The sequence below is a fragment of the Mustelus asterias genome, chromosome 4 (genome assembly GCF_964213995.1).
Source record: "Mustelus asterias chromosome 4, sMusAst1.hap1.1, whole genome shotgun sequence".
NCBI classification, from domain to species: domain Eukaryota; kingdom Metazoa; phylum Chordata; class Chondrichthyes; order Carcharhiniformes; family Triakidae; genus Mustelus; species Mustelus asterias.
In genome coordinates, this window is record NC_135804.1 from 33,943,277 (window position 1) to 33,969,731 (window position 26,455).

The following is a 26,455-nucleotide window of genomic DNA, read 5'->3' on the forward strand; positions in this document are numbered from 1 at the left end:
ACAAGTAACAAGATTAGCATGCGTTCAGAGGAATAATGAGATATGATATACCCAGTAACAAGATTAACATAAGAAATAGGAGCAGGAGTAGGCCATCCAGCCCCTCGAGCCTGCTCCACCATTCAATAAGATCATGGCTGATCTTTTCGTGGACTCAGCTCCACTTACCCGCCCACTCACCATAACCCTTAATTCCTTTACTGTTCAAACATTTACCTATCCTACCTTTAAACACATTCAATGAGGTAGCCTCAACTGCTTCACTTGACAGGGAATTCCATAGATTCACAACCCTTTGTGTGAAGAAGTTCCTCCTCAACTCAGTCCTAAATCTGCTCCCCCTTATTTTGAGGCCATGCATGCTCCCTAGTTCTATTTTCACCCGCCACTGGAAACAACTTCCCTGCTTCTACCTTATCTATTCCCTTCATAAACTTATATGTTTCTATAAAGTCTCCCCGCATTCTTCTGAATTCCAATGAATATAGCCCCAGTCTACTCAGTCTCTCCTCATAGGCCAACCCTCTCAACTCCGGAATCAACCTAGTGAATCTCCTGTGCCTGTGTTTAATGTTCCCTCCACCCACATTGTCTGTACCGTAAGACCTGGCTGGTTGTAGGATTCGCATTCTAATCAGTATTCTGCAACTTGATTTTGTCTGTTTGTACTGTTTGAGAGCACATTTCCACTCCATCTGACGAAGGAGCAGTGCTCCGAAAGCTTATGGTATTTGCTACCAAATAAACCTGTTGGACTTTAACCTGGTGTTGTGAGACTTCTTACCTCATCTAGTGTCAGTATATCCTTTCTCAAGTAAGGAGACCAAAACTGTACACAGTACTCCAGGTGTGGCTTCACCAGCACCTTATACAGCTGCAACATGACCTCGCTGTTTTGAAACTCCATCCCTCTAGCAATGAAGGACAAAATTCCATTTGCCTTCTTAATTACCTGCTGCACCTGCAAACCAACCCCTTGTGATTCTTGCACAAGGACACCCAGGTCCCTTTGCACAGCAGCATGCTGCAATTTTTTACCATTTAATAGTCCATTTTGCTGTTATTCCTACCATAATGGATGACCTCACATTTCCCAACATTGTACTCCATCTGCTAGACCCTCGCCCAATCACTTAGACTATCTATATCCCTTTGCAGACTGTCAGCGTCCTCTGCATGCTTTGCTCTGCCACTCATCTTAGTGTCATCTGCAAATTCTGACACACTACACTTGGTCTCCAACTCCAAGTCATCTATGTAAATTGTAAACAATTGCGGTCCCAACACTGATCCCTGAAGCATACCACGAGTCACTGATCGCCAACCAGAAAAACCACCATTTACCCCCACTCTTTGCTTTCTGTTAGTTAACTAATCCTCTATCCATGCTAATACATTACCTGTAACACCATGCACCTTTATCTTATGCGTATGTGCAGTTGCCCCAAACAGTCAGCCTTCAGTTTATTGGTCAGCTCGATCGCTGGCCAGCCTGGGACACTCGCACTGCTGCCCCACAGTTCTCACCAGCATTCCCGGGCCAGCCCCAACACCCCCCACCCCACTCCGGCCAGAGCACCCCAATCTCCGGCACCCCCCTATCAGTGACAATCCCACCCCAATTACTGCCCTCCTTCCAGCCTTGACCGGATCCCAATGCAGAATGGCAGCGGGACCCCCCCATTCCCACCAATTGCCCCGAGTCCCTGCCCCCTCAGCCCCACCACCTTGGCACTGTCCCTTGCCCAATGGGCAGTACCAAGGCACCCCCTGGACATGGGCACTTTGCCCCTTGGGCAAATGGTATGATGGCCTTTGTTGAAAGAGGATTTGAGTATAGGGATAGGGATGTTTTGCTGCTATTGTACAAGGCCTTGGTGAGGCCACATCTGGAATATTGCGGCAATTTTGATGTCCTTATCTGAGGAAGGATGTTCCTGCTATAGAGGGAGTACAGCGAAGGTTTACCAGGCTAATTCCTGGGATGGCAGGTCTGTCATATATGAGGAAAGACAAAGTCATAGAGTCATAGAAGTTTACAGCGTGCATTTAGGATTATATTCAAAGAACAAAGAAAATTACAGCTCAGGAACAGGCTCTTCAGCCCTCCTAGCCGAATTCATTGGACTTTAGAAGAGTGAGGGGGGATCTCATAGAAAGTTATAAAATTCTAACAGGGTTAGACGGGTAGATTCAGAAAGAATGTTCCTGATGGTGGGGGAGTCCAGAACTAGGGGTCATCGTTTGAGGCTAAGGGATAAACCTTTTAGAATTGAGGTGAGGAGAAATTTCTTCATCCAGAGAGTGGTGAATGAGTGGAATTCACTGCACAGAAAGTAGTTGAGGTCAAAATGTTGTGTGATTTCAACGGCACGGCACGGTAGCACAGTGGTTAGCACTGCTGCTTCACAGCTCCAGGGACCTGGGTTCGATTCCCGGCTTGGGTCACTGTCTGTGTGGAGTTTGCACATTCTCCTCGTGTCTGCGTGGGTTTCCTCCGGGTGCTCCGGTTTCCTCCCACAGTCCAAAGATGTGCGGGTTAGGTTCATTGGCCATGCTACAAATTGCGCTTAGTGTCCTGAGATGCGTAGGTTGGAGGGATTAGTGGGGAGATATGGGGGTAGGGCCTGGGTGGGATTGTGGTCGGTGCAGACTCGATGGGCCGAATGGCCTCTTTCTGTACTGTAGGGTTTCTATGATATAGCTCTTGGGGCTAAAGGGAACAACTCCTAGCAGTGCTTGATTCATAACATAGAACACAACTACTTTATAATATCATGGGACATCCAGAAAGCATAACCATGTTTCAATGTTTCTTTGATTGTCCTTGAATCTTCCCACCACACTTGCCATCCTCTCGCGCCGCACCCTTTGGGAACCACTGGAATATAATGATCAGCCATGGTCGTAATGAATGGTGGAGCAGGCTTGAAGGACTGAATAGACTACTCCTGCTTCTAGTTTCTATGACAAATCATAGAAATCATAGAAACCCTACAGTGCAGAAGGAGGCCATTCGGCCCATCGAGTCTGCACCGACCACAATCCCACCAGGCCCTACCCCCACATATTTACCTGCTAATCCCTCTAACCTACACATCCCAGGACTCTAAGGGGCAATTTTTAACCTGGCCAATCAACCTAACCCGCACATCTTTGGACTGTGGGAGGAAACCGGAGCACCCGGAGGAAACCCACGCAGACACGAGGAGAATGTGCAAACTCCACACAGACAGTGACCCGAGCCGGGAATCGAACCCGGGACCCTGGAGCTGTGAAGCAGCAGTGCTAACCACTGTGCTACCGTGCCGCCCTGTATGTACACGTCACAGTCATTTATTGTTTTCCATCTTCTGATGGTAGTTCAGCTGAAAAAAAACCTGTTAAATCTTCAGGAAAGCAATTGTTTTGGCAATACTGTAATATACCAAGTATTAGGGTTTATTGTATTATTAATAATAACTTTAACCAGAATAATTAACTATCGTTCCACTTTCTGTCGATTGAATCCCTGGCATGAAGGCTGAATTTAACTCGTCCAGAGGGAATTGACTTCCTTGTTCATAGTCACAAAGGCTTCTTCACTTACCTGCTACGGAAACAAAGCAAAACGTTGTGAATTTTGTTAGAAAGCAGCTCATTGTTCCGTTTGTCTTGCTTCAAAACGGATTGTGAAGGAAATACATGATTTCCAGGCGAATAAACCAAACACCGCAACGGTTTGGCTTGAACAGAAACGGAAATGAAAGCAATTTTGGAGGCGGAACTACACATTTAGAAAGTGTTTATCTCAAAGCCCAGAGGGTCACAGGGTGCAATTGAAGAACGATGTGTCACTTCATTGCGACTTCGTAAACAAATGCTAATTGGAACAAAAACAGAAAACGCAGAGAAGAAACCTGCCGAGGTTTTTCCGCCAGCAGTTTGAGTTTTCATTTCAGATTTGCAGCATTGTGCTTTAGAAAATGAAAATAAAAGAGCTTTGTCAAACTGCTCATGAAGACCCCCGCAAAGAAGAACAGGGCAAGTAAACTAAAGGGTGGGTGAGTGTAAAATTTGGGCCTTGGAATCTCCAGCAGAAGATCTGTTTTAAACCCCAGGATCACTGCATGAGCTGGGCTGGACACTGTGGAGATCTCTCCAGCAGACCAAATGGCAGGCAGGCAGGCTTGGAGAATTGCACAGGAAGCGATGCATCTGACTCCCAGCAGCAGGAGTTTAAAGGGGAACATTACGATGTAGAGGTGGAAGAGGGAGAGAATTTGAATTTTTTTTAAATTCATTTCTTAAAGTTACAGAACCAATGGGCTGAATGGACAGCCGGGCAAGTCCTTAATCCCTCTCCTAGCTTGCTCCAAAAAACAATTCAAATTGAATCCAATTTATGGTCCCCACTAGAGAGACGGGTGGTTGGGGGGGGGGGGGGCACGTTGCTGAGCCTTGCTGCCTCAGCGCCAGGTACCCAGGTTCAATTCAGGCCTTGGATGACTGTTTGGAGTTTGCAAGTTCACCCAGTGTCTCTGTTGGTTTCCTCCCACAGTCCAAAGGTGTGCAGGGTAGGTTGATTGGCTATGCTCCAAGATGAGTGGGTTAGGGGGATTAGTGGCCTAAATAAGTGGGGTTACGGGGGTAGGGTCTGGGTAAGATGCTCTATCGGAGTGAGCCGGTGCAGACTTGATGGGCCAAATGGCCTCTTCTGCACTGTAGTGATTCTATGATCTATACAAGATCCAAGTTGACAAAAACAGGCATTGCACCTGATCTTGGGCTTGATCTGATACTCCATCTTACCCAAATGGTTGAGAAGTGATGCTTAGTTTATTCAAAGAGGATTACTAAGCCAAGTCTCAGAATCATAGGATCCATACAATGCAGGCCATTCAGCCCATCGAGTCTGCACCGACAACAATCACACCCAGGCACTATCCCTGTAACCCCATGGATTTACCCTGCTAACCCCCCCGACACCAAGGGGCAATTTAGCATGGCTAATCAACCTAACCCACACATCTTTGGACTGGGAGGAAACCAGAGCATCTTGGGGAAACCCATGCAGACACAGGGAGAACGTGCAAACTCCACACAGTGACCTGAGGTTGGAATTGAACCCGGGTCCATGGCACAGTGAGGCAGCAGTGCCACCCTCTTACCTTGTTCTTACCCAACCAGTGTATATGCAACCATTGCTCTCACCCAGTGCCTTTATTTCTTCAGAATCAGGAATGACAAACCATATTACAGTGCAAATATCAGGGTTCTGTTTCTGAAGCAGAATCTAACACCATCCCCCTCTCTGGTCACAGTCTCAGGTTGAAACAGATGGTTCTGTACCTTGGCATCCTGTTTAAACCTGAGTTCAACTTCATATTGTATGAACCCGATTTCAATTCTATGCAAGTGGGTGGGCTTTTGAGTTAAAATCTCATCCTATTTCCTCTCCACCACAAAGACTACCTACTTCCATATCTGTCACATTGCCTCCATCCTTGTCACTGCAAGACAAATGTGCTCTAATGTCCATTCTAGCTATCCTGCTGCCTCTGTATGCAGAACAATTAATGGACTCTGCTGCCCATAAACTGGCACCAAAGACCACTCACTCAACGTTCCTGCCTTTACTGGCCAGCATTGGTTCCCACTCCTACTAGTTCCTGCCTTTACTGGCCAGCATTGGTTCCCACTCCTACTAATCTTTATGCTCCCAAATTTAAATTCTTCCTAGCCCTTGTCCCTCAACTCTATAATCGCCTCCAGCTTTACAATCTGACTTGAACTGTTCTTTGGATTCTAGCCTCTGTGCAACACCTCTTTTCACCGCACAATCAGCGGTTTATGCCTTCAACCAAGTGGACCTCACGCAATGGAAGTCTCTCGGCTTCCCACTCCTTTTTTTAACCAACCTCCTTAAAATTCACCTATTTGACCAAACTTTTGATCAGCCACCACCCTGAATGTCTCCTTTATTGCCTCAGTTCTTCTTATACCTCTGTGAAAGGCACTGGGCCATATTTCTATGTTAAACGTACGTAGATGCAAGTTGTTGGTGCTTTCAACATAAATGATTTATTTTTGGCTTTTATGTTTTAATGAACTTTAACAAAAGCAGATAGTAAACAAAAATTATTTTCAGTATGTGGTAATTCACTGTGAAAAGATAATGTACATGAGGGCACATTTACTAAATGCTGTGCGAATCCTTTCATTGCTCAGCAATGAGTGTAAGGAATCTGATAGGATTTTTAAATTAAACTTCCTGCGCAATTCCCTAACAGACAAGACGATCAATACATGTTTCCACTGATAGAACTGAACACGCAAGGCTACATCTCTTCCAGTGAAGCTGTGTCGAGAAACCAATGACTTCAGTAGTTATTGGACATCAGCTGCACCGCCCTGGATTTAAAGGTCTATGCTTCCTTTCCCTTTAAACTTCTTCGCGGAACGTTCACTCGATCTCAACTGAAACTTGCTGCCGTAAATGTAGGAAACAAAGCCATCGATTTCCACGCTGAAGACGCTGTTTTGCTTGGGAATGACTGGGTTGGAGAAGGAAGATAAAATGAAGCATGTGGCACGATGTACAGAATAACAATTTCAAAGCTGCTTCAATTCTTTTGTACTTGAATACTTTACAACGCAAGTTATACTTCAATAAAAATATGCTGGGGACAGTGATGCCACGACCACAGAATGAATGTTTTAAGGAATAACAACACAATTTACACATCTTAGATGTAAAAGAAAGAATAAATAAATATCTGGGAATGATTAAAAAGCACTAATTTGAAGAATCTATACAAGCCCAGAACCATTAAATTGATGGTATTACAATCCACCAATTATCCACATATGGCTTCCAGCTAACTGCCTTTGGCTGAAATTATGGGCTACAAAACTTGGAAGTTCAAAGGGGGTTTAGTTCCATTTGTGAAGCTAACACTGCACTAAGTGCAAGTTACTGTATATAACAGGTTAAGCAGAATTTTATTTTAGCTGAGCTATTCTTCAGTTATCTCTACCAAAATTAAATTGGTCACAGAGGGTCCTATTTTGAACTCTATTTTGTCACAGAAGGACTGTGGTTTGATTTTCAATAAAATGCTACATTAAACTTTTACTCAGTAGGGTCTAAATTCCCTTGCAGCTGAGGGGAGTATGGAAAGGATGTGGTATTAAAATGAAACAAACCAGCTTCAAAAAGGGCGGCACAGTAGCACAGTGGTTAGCACTGCTACTTCACAGCTCCAGGGACCTGGGTTCGAATCCCGGCTGGGCTCACTGTCTGTGTGGAGTTTGCACATTCTCCTCATGTCTGCATGGGTTTCCTCCCGGTGCTCCGGTTTCCTCCCACAGTCCAAAGATGTGCGGGCTAGGTTGATTGGCCATTCTAAATTGCCGTTAGTGTCCCAGGGTGCATAGGTTAGAGGGATTAGTGGGTAAATATGTGGGGATATGGGGATAGGGCCTGGGTGGGATTGTGGGTTGGTGCAGACTCGATGGGCTGAATGGCCTCTTTCTGCACTGTAGGATTCTATGATTTCTATGACTGTTTCTACTTACATTCCACTTTAACTGCAACAATAGATGTAAATTCATTCCCCCAGCTAGGCTAAGATAAAAACAAAAGACTGCGATGCTGGAAATCTGAAATCGAAACAGAAAGTGCTGAAAAAACTCAGCAGGTCTGGCGGAGAGCCAAACAATTAGTTTTTCAAGTATAACATGACTCTCCTTTGGAACTAAAGGGAGGGAGAAATCAGTGCAGAAGAGGAGTCAAATTGGACTAGAAACGTTACGCAACTCCACAAACGTTGTCAGACCTGCTAAGTTTTCAGGAACTTTCTGGTTTTACCTCAGATAGACTTATTTATTTGGTAAACATCAGGAGATAGTTGCTAGGATCCTTCACTGTTGTCTGGTTTAGTTGCCCAATCCCAAGACATTAAATGGGTCAGCAATCAAACTGCTGTTTATTCGTTCAGTGAGGAAATGTGAACAAAGAAACACAAGGCCAGTCAATTTTGTAAAAGAGCCAGACATAGCAAGAATAAATACTCTAATTATTAAGCTCATAACTGGTCGGAAACTATCTGCCACAGGTGACTCAGTTGGCTGCACTCTTACCTCTGGGGCATCTCCACATCCAAATCCTGACCCAGGACTTGAGCATAAAAATCAAGGTTGATACCTCAGAGCAGTGCTGAGGGAGTGCTGTGCTGTTGAAGGTGTGGTCTTTCGGATGAGATTTTAAACAGAGGCCCTGTCTGCTGCAAAAGATTTCATGGCACTAGTTTGAAACGGGGCAGAGGACCCTTAGTTCTGGCTAATACTTATTCCTCAATAAACCAAGTCAAAACGACAATGAGGTAATATACCAGAAAGTCTTTAAAAAATTGAAAAAATATGGAAACATGCAAGAATCATAGAAACCCTACAGTACAGAAAGAGGCCATTCGGCCCATCGAGTCTGCATCGACCAGAATCCCACCCAGGCCCTACCCCCATATCCCTACATATTTTACCCACTAATCCCTCTATTCTACGCATCCCAGGGCACTAAGGGGCAATTTTAGCATGGCCAATCAACCTAACCCGCACATCTTTGGACTGTGGGAGGAAACCGGAGCACCTGAAGGAAACCCACGCAGACACGAGGAGAATGTGCAAACTCCACACAGACAGTGACCCAAGCCGGGAATCGAACCCAGGTCCCTGGAGCTGTGAAGCAGCAGTGCTAACCACTGTGCTACCGTGCCGCCCCCAAGAGTTTATGCTGTTCATTTATTCCAGTGTTTAATTGTTATGACTCAATGTCATATTATGATGTGACTTGGGCAGCACGGTGGCACAGTGGTTAGCACTGCTGCCTCACAGCACCAGGGTCCCAGGGTTCAATTCCGGCTTCGGGTCACTGTGTGTGTGGAGTTTACACATTCTTCCTGTGTCTGTGTGTGTTTCCTCCGGGTGCTCCGGTTTCCTCCCACACTCCAAAGATGTGCGGGTTAGGTTGATTGGCCATTCTAAATTGACCCTAGTGTCAGGGGACTAGCTAGGGTAAATGCATACGGGGATAGGGCCTGTGTGGGATTGTCGTCGGTGCAGACTCGATAGGCCGAATGGCCTCCTTCTGCACTGTAGCGATTCTATGATATAGGGCAGTAAAAATAACATTTTCACTAAAGGTTGTGGAATAAAATTATGGGACAGATCCGAAATTTACAGTACCTTTGAGTTTATTTTCTTTTGTGATAATCTTGAATATGTGTTTCATTTCCTGAAGAATAATTCCTGTGGCCCCTACATAGGAGGGACATTTGGATTTCATCACTGTAATGTAAACACATATTTTTAATACAAATCTGATCTCACTGAAATGTTTTAGCTGAAGTTTTCTTTATGCTTATAGAATGATAAGTTAGAATCGGTGCTAGCACATATGCACTTGGCAAAAAAAAGTTCATTTTACATTTCAGAAAACTGTTGGATCTAATAATTTATCTAGGGAAAATGAAATGGATCTTGGGGGCAGAGTTATGTTTGCTGGTAACAGACATGTCAAACTCACCATCTCATAAATCAATAGACAAACTTTAAAAAAAAAATCAATAAATTTAGTGTAAGAATCATGAGTTGCTATTTCTTTGCAAACATTAACCAGTTGGTTGACAGCTGGTTTATAAATCTCATTACTAGTTTATTTAATCTCTAATAGGTCAGACACCTTCCCAGAAAATATAACACTGCATCTAAAAATGGTTTACAAAAGCTTTTTCAAAAATTCTACCTGTTAGAAAGGATCCATCCTCCCACTAGTGCGTATGATAGGGCACAGGAGGCGGCCATTTGGCCTTCTGTCCCTGATGATAACATCCCTAAGGCAGTCCTGCATTCACAACTTAACACTGTCTGTCACGTAGGCCAAAATTATGGTTCAACGACTCCTTGAAGGCGAAGCTCAAGAAATGGGCGGCAAGGTGGCACAGTGGTTAGCATAGCTGCCTCACAGCACCAGGGACCCGGGTTCAATTCCCGACTTGGGTCACTGTCTGTGTGGAGTTTGCACATTCTCCACGTGTCTGCGTGGGTTTCCTCCGGGTGCTCCGGTTTCCTCCCACAGTCTGAAAGACGTGCTGGTTCGGTGCATTGGCCCGAACAGGCGCCGGAGTGTGGTGACTAGAGGAATTTCACGGTAACTTCAATAAGCCTTACTTGTGACTAATAAATAAGCTTTAACTTTTACTTTTATGTTGTATGCCTACCAGACAAGGAGAATATTCACAAGAGACAACTACCTAGGGAGCAATCTCCAGTAGTGATATTGTTTCCTTTGACCAGCGAAGAATACAGGCAGCAAAGGGCAGAAGGCAAGCTAGAGAGACTGGGCATACAGTCTTAGCAAAATTAGACATCCTTTCACTGGGAAAAGTCATGATGGTTTGCAATTGGGCTCCACAACCACATTACAATGCACAAAGGGCTTATCGATACACACGAGCAATGGTCATCTTTGATAATTGATGGTGACGTCTGTGCCTGCTTGTTCTAAGAGGTATACAATCAATCCTATTCCTGGGCTTTTTTCCTTAGACTTTGATTATTTTTTCCTTTCATGTATTTATCCAATTCCTTTTGAAGGTTACTGCTGAATCTGCTTCCATCGTCACTTCAGGCAAAATATTCCACATCGTAACTGTAATTCACGACGGAGAAATGAATAGAAGAGATGCTAATAGGGTTGGATGAAATAAGGTACAAGTAGGATTACAATTCAGAGCTGTGCAACCCAAATTATGCCTCCCAATATTGGCTTCCTAGGATCACTGTAGGGATTATTTTCCATAATATATATTCTATGTACAAATCTTTTCAATAGCACATTAAAAGGGCAACATTTAAAAACAAACTGTGTCAAGAGGGTAGGCTGTAATGTCCTTTGTACTTTTGCTCTAAAAAAAATCAAAGGGAACATTCTTTGATCTTTTATAACTTATTCTGTTTCCTTCTCAGCAGCCTCTGGAACTTACTAAGGTACTGTGTAGTTCAACAGTAGCAGGAATCAACACACAGGGCAGAGAAAGAAACTAATGTTTCTTTGAGAAAGTCAGAAATATTGTTTGCAGCTGAAATCCGAAACCTGAAATAGTACAACACAGAAACAGGCTATACAACCTACTGAGTCTGTGTCCGATCTTTCAAATAGTAATTCAGTCGCCCCACTCCCCTGTTTTTCTCCATATTAAGAACATAAGAAATAGGAGCAGGAGTAGGCCATCTCGCCCCTCGAGCCTGCCCCGTCATTCAATAAGATCATGGCTGATCTGATAGTGGTTTAGTTCCACTTACCCGCCCGCTCACCATAATCCTTAATTCCCTTATTGATCAGAAATCTATCTACCTGTGACTTAGACATATTTAATGAGGTAGCCTCCACTGCTTCAATGGGCAGAGAATTCCAGAGATTCACTACCCTCTGAGAGAAGAAGTTCCTCAACTCTGTCCTAAACTGACTCCCCCTTATTTTGAGGCTGTGTCCTCTAGTTCTTATTTCCTTTCTAAGTGGAAAGAATCTCTCTGCCTCTACCCTGTCTCGCCCCTTCATTACCTTATATGTCTCTATAAGATCTCCCCTCAGCCTTCTAAACTCCAACGAGTACAGGCCCAACCTACTCAATCTCTCCTCATAAGCTAACCCCCTCATCTCTGGTATCAACCTGGTGAACCTTCTCTGTACTCCCTCCAAGGCCAATACATCCTTCCGCAAATAAGGGGACCAAAATTGCACACAGTACTCTAGTTGCGGCCTCACCAGTACCTTGTACAATTGCAGCAAGACCTCCCTGCTTTTATACTCCATCCCCTTTGCGATAAAGGCCAACATTCCATTTGCCTTCTTGATCACCTGCTGCACCTGCAAACTGAGTTTTTGCGATTCATGCACAAGGACCCCCAGGTCCCTCTGCACAGCAGCATGTTGTAATTTTTCACCATTTAAATAATAGTCCATCTTACTATTATTCCTTCCAAAGTGGATAACCTCACACTTGTCAATGTTATACTCCAACTGCAGATCCTTGCCCACTCACTTAGCTTATCCAAATCTCTGTGCAGACTTTCCGCATCCTCCACGCAATTCGCTTTCCCACTCATCTTTGTATCATCCTGTACATCCTGTATATTGCTGTACATTTTCCTCCTTCAATTATTTATCCAATTCCCTTTTGAAGGTTACTATTGCATCTGTATTTATCAGTTTGGCAATGCATTCCAAACCTGAACCACTCATATATACGTTTTTCCTCAAGTCGCCTCTGGTCCTTTTGAGATAATTACTTCAAATCTGCACCATCTGACTATTGACCAACAACTGGAAGCAGTTTCGCTTTACTTACTCAATCTAAACCTTTTATGATTTTAAACATCTGCGTCAAATCTCCTCTTAGCCTTTTCTGCTTTAAGGCAAAGAACCTCAGTCTAATTCGTACAAGTTAGATGCGTTGAACACTATCGCTGTGATGTTACCTACGTCAAAAATGGATCTACGTTCTGCATATTCGGGTTTATCTTCCTTGCTACTGATTTGGCAGAATTTACTCATGTACCTGTCACAATGGCTCCATGGAAATCTGCCTTTAGCAGTTTGGTCTGGATCATTTGCGTCTGCCTGCAAACGTGAGAAGAAAGCACAGAAATCAAGGAGGCAGCTTGCCAATGAATTGCACAATAAATCAATTGTTATTCTGTGGGATTTACCAGGATCTTGAAATGCAATTAATAACATTTCTTTGAATTCTACATTTACCTCAGCCAAAATGAACCTTTGAAAATAAAAAAAAACAATATGTTTTGAAGGATTTCAGTATTTAAGAAATGCAAGATGTGATTATCAAATTCTACCCAACCTCCTTCACACAGCTGTCAGTGCTTTCTGACCACTTACATATTTGTTACAATCCTTTTTAGAGAGAGAGTGAAATACCAAGTGATTGATTTGAAGGATTACACAAGTATTCAAGTTCTAAGAATTTTACTGTAATAAACAAACTAAAAGGAACATTGCCTAGACACTATTCAGTCGGCAACTTGTAAGTACAGAAATGATTCCTCATTTAACTTTTAAAATGATAGAAAATCCCCTTCCATGGTTATATTTTATTCTGTTCCTTGGGTTATATTCTTTGAGAGCCAGTCCAAAGGTATTCACATCTTTAATAATTTTTGCAAACTGGAGGTGGGAATAGAACCAGTAGCAGCAAAATATAAATTGCCATCTCATTAAAAGGGCGTCATGTAGAACATATTTAAAATTTTAGGTCTGCAAACACCATGATAATTTTTTTCCATTACAAATTCTACTCTCCACGTCTATAAGGGAAACGTTTTTAATGTAATTTCTCTCACTACTGATTTTCTGGCACATCTCAGTTTTGCACCCCACCTTTTAAAGTGGTGAAACTGGGCTGCAATCAATGCTACTTCTCTGCTTCCCAAAGTGCGGTATATTCTGCTAACCTATTATAAATAAATATTAAATGAATGCAAAAGGAAAGTAAGGTAAGAATAGTTCAGCTTTTAAAATTGAGGCTGGATCACTTGATATTGCCCTGTCCTCTAATTCAGTTCACCTCAAGACCACACTTGATCTCAATACACCCTGTGCTAGAAGAGATTAATTAGTAAATTATTAAAAATCTTATATACAATTCCTTCCAATGCTTTCCATTATAAACTTGGGTGTCTTCAATTATAATGAAAATTGTCCATGTAAATCTGACGTACTGTTATTATATCTTCCACCCAGTGGATGCTACAATGCCATCAGTGGTATGATGGCACAATAATAATGTGTCAAGCTTACAACGATAATTTCCATTATAAATGTGGATATGAAATGCAAATGTAGATAAATCCTCAGGACCTGACGAAGTGTATCCCAGGACATTGTGGGAGGCTAGGGAGGAAATTGTGGGTCCCCTAGCCGAGATATTTGAATCATCGATAGTCACGGGTGAGGTGCCCGAAGGTTGGAGAGTGGCAAATGTTGTGCCTTTGTTTAAAAAGGGCTGCAGGGAAAAGCCTGGGAACTACAGGCCAGTGAGCCTCACATCTGTGGTGGGTAAGTTGTTGGAAGGTATTTTGAGACAGGATCTACAGGCATTTAGAGACGCAAGGACTGATTAGGGACAGTCAGCATGGCTTTGTGTGTGGAAAATCATGTCTCACAAATTTGATTGAGTTTTTTGATGGGGTAACCAAGCAGGTAGATGAGGGCAGTGCAGTTGATGTTGTCTACATGGACTTTAGCAAGGCCTTTGACAAGGTACCGCATGGTAGGTTGTTGCATAAGGTTAAATCTCACAGGATCCAGGGTGACGTATCTAAATGGATACAAAATTGGCTTCTTGACAGAAGTCAGAGGGTGGTTGTAGAGGGTTGTTTTTTAAACTGGAGGCCTGTGACCAGCGGTGTGCCTCAGGGATCAGTGCTGGGTCCACTGTTATTTGTCCTTTATATTAATGATTTGGATCAGAATATATGAGGCATGGTTAGTAAGTTTGCAGATGACACCAAGATTGCTGGCATAGTGGAAATTGAAGAAAGTTATCTCCAATTGCAAAGGGATCTTGATCAATTGGGCCAGTGGGCTGATGAATGGCAGATGGAGTTTAATTTAGACAAATGCGAGGTGATGCATTTTTGGTAGATTGAACTAGAGCAGGACTTACTCAGTTAATGGTAGGGTGTTGGGGAGAGTTACAGAACAAAGAGATCTAGGGGTACATGTTCATAGCTCCTTGAAAGTGGAGTCACAGGTGGACAGAGTGGTGAAGATGGCATGCTTGGTTTCATCAGTCAGAACATTGAATACAGGAGTTGGGACGTCTTGTTGAAGTTGTACAAGACATTGATAAGGTTACACTTGGTATACTTTGTGCAGTTCTGGTCACCCTATTATAGAAAGGATATTATTAAACTAGACAGAGTGCAGAAAAGATTTACTAGGATGCTACCGGGACTTGATGGTTTGAGTTATAAGGAGAGGCTGGATAGACTGGGACTTTTTTCTCTGGAGCGTAGGAGGCTGAGGGGTGATCTTATAGAGGTCTATAAAATAATGAGGGGCACAGATCAGCTAGACAGTCAATATCTTTTCCCAAAGGTAGAGGAGTCTAAAACTAGAGGGCATAGGTTTAAGGTGAGAGGGGAGAGATACAAAAGTGTCCAGAGGGGCAATTTTTTCACACAGAGGGTGGTGAGTGTCTGGAACAAGCTGCCAGATAGTAGAGGCGGGTACAATTTTGTCTTTTAAAAAGCATTTAGATAGTTACATGGGTAAGATGGGTATAGAGGGATATGGGCCAAACGTGGGCAATTGGGGTTAGCTTAGGGGTTTAAAAAAAAAAGGCGGCATGGACAAGTTGGGCCGAAGGGCCTGTTTCTATGCTGTAAACCTCTATAACTCTAATAAGGACAGAAAGTAGGGACTGAATGAAGTTAGTGCATCCTGGTCCAATCATCCTTTCAATAACCCTAATTTGCCTGAATGCCACACACACCAAGTATTAATTTTTTAAAAGTTTGACAAAGAAATTGTTGATACATACGTGATGCAATAATGTAAATTATAAACCACTGAGATAATATCTTAAATGTAGACAATGTCTCATAAAGCTTCATGAGGGGAAATAGATTGAGCAGAATGAGTCTAATGAATTACTGCATTATTAATGTATGATTTTGCTGTAACAATTAATAAACCAGTCTTGTGTGAATCAACTGCCTCGCAAATATTAACTTTGGTAAACACATCTGCAATGAAGACAAAGCCTCAAAAATTAATGAAATTTATATCATTTCATTTTATCTGCAATATTATTAGAGATGCCCTTCCTGATCTAGAAACCATCTAAATTTACATGTAAAACTTGCCCCCAAACACTGCTAGCAACAATGAGCAAAACAAAAACAACATTTTACCACCTTCCCATCAGTAAAGTGAGCAATAACGTGGGTTCACTGCCACATTGCTGCTTAATATTTTTGTAAGACTTCCACAACTCAATGAGAAGCAACAGTTAAAGGCTGGAGCAAAATTAATCTGCTGTGTTCTGTGAAACAACAATATTTGTATTTTGACCACAAAATAGTTCAATCAATTTAAGAATCAGTGCTGCAGACACTAGTTGAACTTTGTGTGATCACTGGGATTTCCCAAACAGTCCCAGTATCTCCTGCATTGTATGTAATAAAGGGGTTTTTCGCATGTACAGTGTAATCTTTCAGCAGCCAGTTAACAGTGAATCTGTCCATTCTATAGTGCAAGTACTGTACTTACATGTCAGGTTTTAAACCATTACACAAGTCTCGAATGTATTGCTTCCACAACTCATGCAAAGGGAGAAACAATTCATATCTGGAAACAATGAAATTATTCCGATTAGCATTTTAACATCTATGGATTGGAAATGTCTGAATGATGCCAATCTAATAGGCAAGAATGAACTTTTCATTGAAACCCCCTTGGTACAGAGGTGACAAAGTACCTGACGCAGGAAGTTTGATCAGTTCACAATGCAGAACAAACTTCACAACCACATTTCAAAGATTATAGCGAATGTGGTACCATTATAGAAACATAGAAAAACTACAGCACAAAACAGGCCCTTCAGCCCCACAAGTTGTGCCGAACATATCCCTACATTTTAGGCCTACCTATAACCCTCCATCCTATTAAGTCCCATGTACTCATCCAGGAGTCTCTTAAAAGACCCTATTGAGTATGCCTCCACCACCATTGACGGCAGCCAATTCCACTCGCCCACCACCCTGTGTGTAAAAACCTTCCCCCTAACATTTCCCCTGTACCTACCCCCCAGCACCTTAAACCTGTGTCCTCTCGTAGCAGCCATTTCCACCTGGGAAAAAGCCTCTGAGAGTCCACCCAATCTATGCCTCTCAACATCTTATATATCTATTTAAGAAGGGTAGCAGGGATAACCCGGTTAATTATAGGCCAGTGAGCTTAACGTCCGTGGTAGGGAAGTTGTTGGAGAGGATTCTTAGAGACAGGATGTATGCGCATTTAGAACGGAACAATCTCATTAGTGACAGACAGCATGGTTTTGTAAGAGGGAGGTCGTGCCTTACAAATTTGGTGGAGTTTTTTGAGGAAGTGACAAAAATGGTTGACAAAGGAAGGGCCGTGGATGTCATCTATATGGATTTCAGTAAGGCATTTGACAAAGTCCCTCATGGCAGGTTGGTTAAGAAGGTTAAGGCTCATGGGATACAAGGAGAGGTGGCTAGATTGTTAGAAAACTGGCTTGGCCACAGGAGACAGAGGGTAGCAGTCGAAGGGTCTTTTTCCGGCTGGAGGTTTGTGACCAGTGGTGTTCTGCAGGGCTCTGTACTGGGACCTCTGCTATTTGTGATATATATAAATGATTTGGAAGAAGGTGTAACTGGTGTTATCAGCAAGTTTGCGGATGACACGAAGATGGCTGGATTTGCGGATAGCGATGAACATTGTCGGACAATACAGCAGGATATAGATAGGCTGGAAAATTGGGCGGAGAAATGGCAGATGGAATTTAATCCAGATAAATGCGAAGTGATGCATTTTGGAAGAACTAATTAGGGGGGAGTGGTATACAATAAATGGCAGAGCCATCATGAGTATAGAAACACAGAGGGACCTAGGTGTGCAAGTCCACAAATCCTTGAAGGTGGCAGCACAGATGGAGAAGGCGGTGAAGAAGGCATATGGTATGCTTGCCTTTATAGGATGGGGTATAGAGTATAAAAGCTGGAGTCTGATGTTGCTGCTGTATAGAACGCTGGTTAGGCCACATTTGGAGTACTGCGTCCAGTTCTGGTCGCCGCACTACCAGAAGGATGTGGAGGCTTTAGAGAGAATGCAGAGAAGGTTTACCAGGATGTTGCCTGGTATGGAGGGTCTTAGCTATGAGGAGAGATTGGGTAAACTGGGCTTGGTCTCCCTGGAAAGACGGAGAATGAGGGGAGACCTAATAGACGTGTCCAAAATTATGAAGGGTATAGATCGGGTGAACAGTGGGAAGCTTTTTCCCAGGTCGGAGGTGACGATCACGAGGGGTCACGGGCTCAAGGTGAGAGGGGCGAGGCATGACTCAGATATCAGAGGGACGTTTTTTTACACAGAGAGTGGTGGGGGCCTGGAATGCGCTGCCAAGTAGGGTGGTGGAGGCAGACACGCTGGCATCGTTTGAGACTTACCTGGATAGTCACATGAACAGTCTGGGAATGGAGGGATACAAACGAATGGTCTAGTTGGACCAATGAGCGGCACAGGCTTGGAGGGCCAAAGGGCCTGTTTTCTGTGCTGTACTGTTCTTTGTATATTAAATTGCAATGCTACAAAATTGAGAATTGTCACTCAAAATAGGTATACAATTGTATATCCTATCTAGACAAAGACAGAATTACTGCAGAGATTGGGCTATATCTGCCGAGCACATGCTTAAGATGATCTTTGAACAAATCCTGATGAAATGATATAGAAATGCTGTTTGTTCAATTACACACTACAGTAAATGATCAATGAGAATTTTCAAAGCCCCAAGTTACAAAGAAATGCCATTACCACAAGTTTGATTACAATTTATTTGTGTATAATTACCACCAACCTCCAATCCAGCAGTTTATGTTTTAACTTGTAATTCTTCCATGTGTTTAAAAAAAAATCAATTTTCTGGTTTCTCAGCTTTATGTGATCTTCAGGTTGGAAAGCAGATCTGATTAAGGATTCTATCACATGCGTCAATTCAGATCATTATCAAAGGGTGGAAGGACATGTTCAGAATGAAATGTGTACTCCAAGAATCTCCGAGGTGGTGCTCACCACTAACCAGAGGCATCGTACCTTGTAGCTGAGATAAAGTTCATTGAAAGGCAAAATCTGAATGAGTGCAGAAACTGGGACTCAATGCATGTCCATAAGACCATAAGACATAGGAGCGGAAGTAAGGCCATTCGGCCCATCGAGTCCACTCCACCATTCAATCATGGTTGATTTCAACTCCATTTACCCGCTCTCTCCCCATAGCCCTTAATTCCTCGAGAAATCAAGAATTTATCAATTTCTGTCTTGAAGACGCTCAACGTCTCGGCCTCCACAGCCCTCTGTGGCAATGAATTCCACAGACCTACCACTCTCTGGCTGAAGAAATTTCTCCTCATCTCTGTTCTAAAGTGACTCCCTTTTATTCTAAGGCTGTGCCCCCGCGTCCTAGTCTCCCCTGCTAATGGAAACAACTTCCCTACGTCCATCCTATCTAAGCCGTTCATTATCTTGTAAGTTTCTATCAGATCTCCCCTTAACCTCCTAAACTCCAATGAATATAATCCCACGATCCTCAGACGTTCATCGTATGTCAGGCCTACCATTCCTGGGATCATCCGTGTGAATCTCCGCTGGACCCGCTCCAGTGCCAGTATGTCCTTCCTGAGGTGTGGGGCCCAAAATTGCTCACAGTACTCCAAATGGGGCCTAACCAGTGCTTTATAAAGCCTCAGAAGTACATCCCTGCTTTTGTATTCCAAGCCTCTTGAGATAAATGACAACATTACATTTGCTTTCTTAATTACGGACTCAACCTGCAAGTTTACCTTTAGAGAATCCTGGACTAGGACTCCCAAGTCCCTTTGCACTTTAGCATTATGAATTTTGTCACCGTTTAGAAAATAGTCCATGCCTCTATTCTTTTTTCCAAAGTGCACGACCTCGCACTTGCCCACGTTGAATTTCATCAGCCACTTCTTGGACCACTCTCCTAAACTGTCTAAATCTTTCTGCAGCCTCCCACCTCCTCAATACTACCTGTCCCTCCACCTATCTTTGTATCATCGGCAAACTTGGCCAGAATGCCCCCAGTCCCGTCATCTAGATCGTTAATATATAAAGAGAACAGCTGTGGCCCCAACACTGAACCCTGCGGGACACCACTTGTCACCGGTTGCCATTCTGAGAAAGAACCTTTTATCCCAACTGCCTTCTGTCTGACAGCCAATCGTCAATCCATGTTAGTACCTTGCCTCGAATACCATGGGCCCTTATTTTACTCAGCAGTCTCCCGTGAAGCACCTTGTCAAAGGCCTTTTGGAAGTCAAGATAGATAACATCCATTGGCTCTCCTTGGTCTAACCTATTTGTTATCTCTTCAAAGAACTCTAACAGGTTTGTCAGGCACGACCTCCCCTTACTAAATCCATGCTGACTTGTCCTAATCCGACCCTGCACTTCCAAGAATTTAGAAATCTCATCCTTAACGATGGATTCTAGAATTTTGCCAACAACTGAGGTTAGGCTAATTGGCCTATAATTTTCCATCTTTTTTCTTGTTCCCTTCTTGAACAGTGGGGTTACAACAGCGATTTTCCAATCCTCTGGGACTTTCCCTGACTCCAGTGTCTTGTGCACTTATTTTGTTTTTCCTTTGTAACTGTACCAACACAGAAAACCACCATCAGAGGATTGAAAAAAGTCTCAACACAAATATCTGATTGAGCTAGAGGGAATCACTTTTCTTCATATGGTTTGCCTACCTTTGTTGTTCTGGTTTGAGCTCAAATATTCTCAATTCTCGCCTTTCTTTGGCAGACAGACACTTTGCTTTTCTCTTTGTTTTCTTGTGCTTCTTTAAGAGATGCTCGAGAATCACAGCCTTTCTGTTCAAATGTGAGTGAATCTGCTCAGCGCCCAACCGAGGTAAACTGCGCTTGAGAAAGGCATTGACAAATGCTTCAGCCTGTTTGGATCCCTGAGGCTGTCAGAAGGAATTTATAAATTACTTAGACGTTTCAGACAACTTTGTACATGGTGGGTAACTGCAATGCACAAAACAAATGCCGTTCGACTTCAATGACTATGATTTTGCTCTAAACACAAAATCATTCCTGTCTTAAATCCACGATTGCAAATAGGTTGGCATAAAACTACACATTTCTCATGTAGTGTGTACATTTATACCAAATCACAAGATAAAAGGCATAAGCAACAAAAGAAATGTAAGCTTTGCACCTAGGCAATCAATATACCATGGAAATAAGAGGAATATGATTTCCAAAAATAGTAATATTTAAGGTCTGTTGTATGTTATAGTCATTATGAATGTGTCTTCATCAAAAAATTGCTCAATTCACATTGTGTTCATACTGTTCTCAGGACCGCCAACAAAGAAACACCAGAGGGCAGCAGCAACCAGAAAGTAGCATACCTGAATGTCCAAGTGATCTGTCTCTTTCGCAGAAATCGTACGGTAAACAATATCTTTAACAGAGAAACAAAGAACCTCAATTAGACCGGGCGAAAAGATGGCGACAAGAATAAGACAAGATAGACGGGTCTGTTATTCAATCATGTTAAAGCACGGTTATTTCAAACAGAAAGACAAATTATACAAAAGGCAAGCCACACATTTATTCCACTAATCAAAGATATCCTGCTGGGATATATGGCAAATGTGGCAAGCAGTGTAGAAACCTATAAATAAAACATTACCAAAGCTACAAAACAAAACCTTTCTTTCTATAAAGATCAGAGGTAGAGTGACTTACTGAAATTCATGGACAAGACAGCAAATCTGCTGGGTTGGCAATAAATATTTTCCATTACTTCCACCCCTGAAGTCCTGTCAAACCCAAGCTAAGTTGCTTAACTCAGCACCGATCAGAGGCTGAACCTGGCCCTGCTTTGTCTGTTTGACTTAGTACCACAGTGGGCAGTAAACGCACCAGCTGAGTCATCAGGAAGATGTTATTGCATTTCTAAGGATTCATGACATTTTCAGGGGCTTGGCGCTAGATAAAGTAAATTATTTGTCTACTCCAGACCAGACAGAAACCTTTTTTTTTGTAAACGCTGGTGTGGAAAGAGGAAGAAAATAACCACAGGCTCGGATTTATACCAACGGCAGTATTTTGGCAAGCTGCACGCTACAACATTTTTATATTCCTTTTTCCAAAATGGATTTAAAACATTCCACAAAATTTAGGTGATATTTGATTTACTTGGTGGATCCTGCATTTGACTCTTCTCTGCACAAGTCTCTTTGAAGCTTTCGCTTCAGTCATCGGCCTAGCGGATCTGCGCTGGTTTAGATTAAATTGTCCAATTTGCAAAACACAGCAAGGTCGGCAATTCACAAAACATGGCAAACAACTCCTTTAATGCTCTGCTGGACTCTGAGCAAATCAAAAATCAATTCAAAGCCACGGAGAGTAATTTAAAGCCTAATTTTATTGCCTAACGAGTTTGCCATCAAATAAAAAGTGTAAAGCACTAATTACAGAAGATAATTCCAGAATTAATGGTGTTTTGCCCAGATTCAATCTATGACTACATCGATCACTGACTGGACAGAGCCAATTGGGTTTCTTCTACATCAGCACATTTTCCAGCCTTAATTTCCAAGTGTAAATGTAAGCATTTGAAGAACTTATTTTTAAAAACTTTATTAGACCAGTCAGACTTCAGCACTTCAATTAAAAGAGCATGAAATAATAAGTGGTACATTTATTAGCACGAATCAACAGTTAACGTCAGTGTTGCGCCCCTCATACCTGCCACACTAAGAAATCAAAATATAAAAAAGTGCATTTAGTGCATTCATGGACGTAAGTATTGATATTCGCAAATCCCAAACAAAATCTGTTTGGGAAGAGGGATAAGGAGAATGGGAAAAAAAATTAAATGAGTGGTTTACCCAGTATTAAATATGGACCATGTAGACAAGTGATTTGTTCACATTACATCATACGAATATGCTTCAAGCCCAACCTTCCTTCACAAATGAGCTCCTAGGCAAAAATCTTTACAAAGCTTTGGAAGACAAATGCAACCAAATGAACCACACTGTTGTTCTTGCATTCAATACTGACATTTCTGACAGAATGAATGCGGCGAGGGAAGATCACCGAACTGTTTGTTTGATATCTTCAGCATTGGAAAGGGAGAAGCCCATCTACTTGATTAATTTGCCAGACGTTTTCCTAGCATTTTAATTAGAGAGAATCAGGTTTTCGTTGATCACTCACTTTAATTTTATTCCAAGATTAAAATTCTAACTAAACTGCAATCCATGACGTTAGGGATATTGAGTGCTAAATGTATGTTTCATTAATGAACCATGGGCCTAACAGCAAAGACTCCATAAGCACTGCAAGTGCTAAAATATCATTAACATTTGCACTTGATTGTAATTCAAAAACAAATGTGTCGGTTTGCCCCAAGTGCACAATACAGTGGTGTACTACAAATTGGTACTGAGCTGTTGTTCACCCACACATTTCAAGGGAAATAAGGTAAATCCCTCACCACTTCTTCTTGCTGTGTCCCTTTAATTATGATGTGGAGATGCCGGCGTTGGACTGGGGTAAACACAGTAAGAGTTTTAACAACATCAGGTTAACGTCCAGCAGGTTTATTTGGTAGCAAATACTATTAGCTTTTGGAGCGCTGCTCCTTCGTCAGATGGAGTGGAAATCTGCTCTCAAACAGGGCACAGAGATCACACTACAGAGATCACCAGGCGAGACTGTTCTCTTCCTGTGGGGGAGCACTTCAGCGGTCAAGGGCATTCAGCCTCTGATCTTCAGGTAAGCATTCTCCAAGGCGGCCTTCACGACACACGACAGCGCAGAGTCGCTGAGCAGAAACTGATAGCCAAGTTCCGCACACAAGGACGACCTAAACCGGGATGTTGGGTTTATGTCACATAATCAGTAACCCCCACAGCTTGCCTGCTGGACTTGCAGAATCTCACTGGCTGTCCTGTCTGGAGACAATACACATCTCTTTAACCTGTGCTTAATGCTCCCTCCACTCACATTGTCTGTATCTTTAAGACCTGGTTGGCTGTAGAGATTCGCATTCTAATCAGTATTCTGTAACTTGATTTTGTGTCTCTGTGCCCTGTTTGAGAGCAGATTTCCACTCCATCTGACGAAGGAGCAGCGCTCCGAAAGCTAATGGTATTTGCTACCAAATAAACCTGTTGGACTTTAACCTGGTGTTGTTAAAACTCTTACTCCCTTTAATTAGCCATTGGTAACTGGATTATTGAATCCTTAGGTTTTCACTTGCTGGGAAAGCACACATTGCTTTGACAGGAGAACCTTCATTTTAAAAACAGACCTAATTGCCATAGCTTGGTCAACACCTGCCTACTACTAATAAAACAAATATTACAGCAAAAATAATGTTTTGCTTTAAGGAGAGTTAAGAGATCAGTGATTTCTTTCTATAACAGCACTGAAAACTGGCATATTTCTTATAAGAATCAGGCACAAAATCATAAAGGCTTATTTACAGAATGAGAATACTTCAGAGATATACATAAATGCATGACAGAAAATATATGATGGAGTGAACTATGACTGCAGCAGTTACATGAAATTAATTGTAATTCATGTAATCTTCCTTGGTTTAATTACACTGTTGAGTTTTAAAGATTATTCTACTTATAGGCATGTGGCTATTGATTAATAAATGGCCATCTCAAAGTAGGAGAGAGGTGAGGATGTTTAAGGAGGAACTTCCAGAGCTAGGACTTGGGCAACAGAATGCTACCAAGGATGGAGTGCAGTAAATTTGGGAGGTGTAATGGAAGTATAAATAAATGGCACAAGTTTTTAAAAAATCATGGCATTGCTGGATCAGGAGACAATATTTGATTCTGTCCTTTTGCCAGTGGAAACAGTTTCTCCCTATCCACACTTGTGTACATTTGATTTTAACCTTGCTCCAAGGAGAACTAGTTCATCCACATAATAGAAATATCTCTCTGGTAAATCTGCTCTGTATGCTCTCCAAGGCCTGACATCCTTCCTAAAGTGTGCTGCGTCCAGTATTTTTACTTTATTCAATCAGCAATTTTACAACTCAGGAAAAACATGGGCCTCAATTTATTTTGGGTTGAAGCCTGCACATTTACCAAAACACTATGGAAAGGGGCCCAATAGCAGCTGGAACACAGAGGCTGATGGAAGGACAGATTATAACTTACATTTCTTCTGTGCTATTGCAAAGAAAAATGTGCACGCTTTATCGGATGTTGGAAAAGGTGAGCCAAGTAGGAGATCAAAAGAAATTGGGATGAGGCAAGATCAGTGAAAAATGTTTTAAGGAGGCATTGTGAAACGAGGGGAGATTAAGGAGGTTACTGAAGGGAAATAAATAGTAGCTACAGGAAGAGTGGAACAGGGAATGAAGAGTACTCCACTGTTGAACACAACACAAAGTAAAGATATACAATTAACAGATCACTGAGCTAGTGGAGTCAAACCACAAGTTTTAAGGATAGGGTCTTTAAGTTAAGTTGAATGGGGAGATAGGAATGCAGAAGAGTGAATGGGTCAGAACACTTTGGCTATAGTTGTGGACAGTGGAAGCTTCAACATTGGGCCTCAAAATAACAGGAATTTCAGAGAGAAACAGGTGTGAAGGTTGAGGCAAGCAAACGTTTGGGAGGTGATAGAAAACAACAGACCAGACAGAGAAAAGAAAGCCAAAAACGTTGGAACGTTCTACCTTTTGGGTTTGGGGGCTCAGATTGTAGCTAGGAAAGTTGCAATTAAGGCCACAGCCATATACATATATACATACATATATATATACATATATATATAAACTAGAACTGAACAGCATAGTTTCGAATAGGCTGCTTTGGAGGAAACATTCATCTCATCCATCTCTAAATGTCAGATAAGCAAGTGGCGATTACAGAAACGGAAGAAATGTGGATTTAGGTAAAGGGGGGGGGGGGGGGGGGGGGGAGAAAGAGTGGGGATGAAGAGTGAAGCTGTGGCCCGTCAGAGAGATGGGGAGAGGCTGAGATTAGGTTTCCATTCACGCAGGACCTATGTCATTGGGTCTGTTGACCGCTTCGATATAACAATAAGCCGTGTGCTGAAAATGGGGGTGGGGAGGGTTCATTAACTCCCCACCCTCTCTGTAAAGCACCCAGCGAGTCGCTACCGTTCCCGGGCCTGAAAGGAATAAAGAGGCGCACTCCAGCAAGGCCCGCGGCACTAAAGTTACCTACTGTCCATGGCGCGGCGCGATGACCTCACCCGCGGCGCATTGAAATGACGTCAGGGAGCCGAGCGACCAATGGCGTTCTCGGTGCGCGGCGGCCGGGACACGATGACGCAGCGCGTGCGCCGGGGGACAAAGGAAACCATGGTTACCGGACGTCACAATGGAGACCTTTGTTCCTGGGTGACAGGCAGACTCCACTGGAACATCATCCCAGGACACAACCTGACCCTGTGTCTGGCCAACTGGGAAAAAACCCTCCCACCCTCAGACACATGTATCTCTGGTGGGGGGTGTTGGGGGAGGACAGATCATTCTCTGGGGGTGGGGGGAGTTAATTCTATCCCATCACATTTCTAATTCTGATCATTCCTGTTATAAATG

At 42.7% G+C, this 26,455-nt stretch overlaps 2 protein-coding genes across 9 annotated transcripts in view; both read right to left on the reverse strand.

The window, feature by feature from the left end:
• Positions 1 to 3,756, reverse strand: part of LOC144492602 (nucleotide-binding oligomerization domain-containing protein 1-like) — a 48,533-nt gene extending 44,777 nt beyond the window's left edge. For all 8 annotated transcript variants that reach the window (XR_013497609.1, XM_078210805.1, XM_078210803.1 and 5 more), the window contains exon 1: positions 3,590 to 3,756. Coding sequence is in view for 7 of the 8 variants with exons in the window: in XM_078210805.1 (XP_078066931.1) it covers positions 3,590 to 3,641 (52 nt within the window). In the remaining variant the exon portion in view is untranslated. The remainder of the gene's footprint in view (positions 1 to 3,589) is intronic.
• Positions 3,757 to 3,799: 43 nt separating this feature from the next.
• On the reverse strand, positions 3,800 to 26,104 carry pop4 (POP4 homolog, ribonuclease P/MRP subunit). Its single transcript, XM_078210806.1, has 8 exons — positions 26,079 to 26,104; positions 21,252 to 21,304; positions 20,581 to 20,801; positions 16,334 to 16,411; positions 12,600 to 12,661; positions 9,226 to 9,327; positions 5,662 to 6,536; positions 3,800 to 5,618 (listed from the first exon to the last, which is right to left on the reverse strand). The coding sequence occupies exons 1-7, from the start codon at positions 26,083 to 26,085 to the stop codon at positions 6,400 to 6,402; spliced, it is 660 nt and encodes a 219-aa protein (XP_078066932.1). The 5' UTR covers positions 26,086 to 26,104; the 3' UTR covers positions 3,800 to 5,618; positions 5,662 to 6,399.
• Positions 26,105 to 26,455: the final 351 nt, after the last annotated feature.

Bases quoted from the DNA above. Each gene is read 5' to 3' on its own strand.
- pop4 (XM_078210806.1), bottom strand. The intron at 20,802-21,251 runs GTATGCTACTTT...TCCTTCTGACAG, and splicing joins CAGATCACTTGGACATTCAG to CCTCAGGGATCCAAACAGGC. The intron at 6,537-9,225 runs GTACTGTAAATT...TCTCCAACCCAG, and splicing joins AAAAGAAAATAAACTCAAAG to TCATTCCCAAGCAAAACAGC.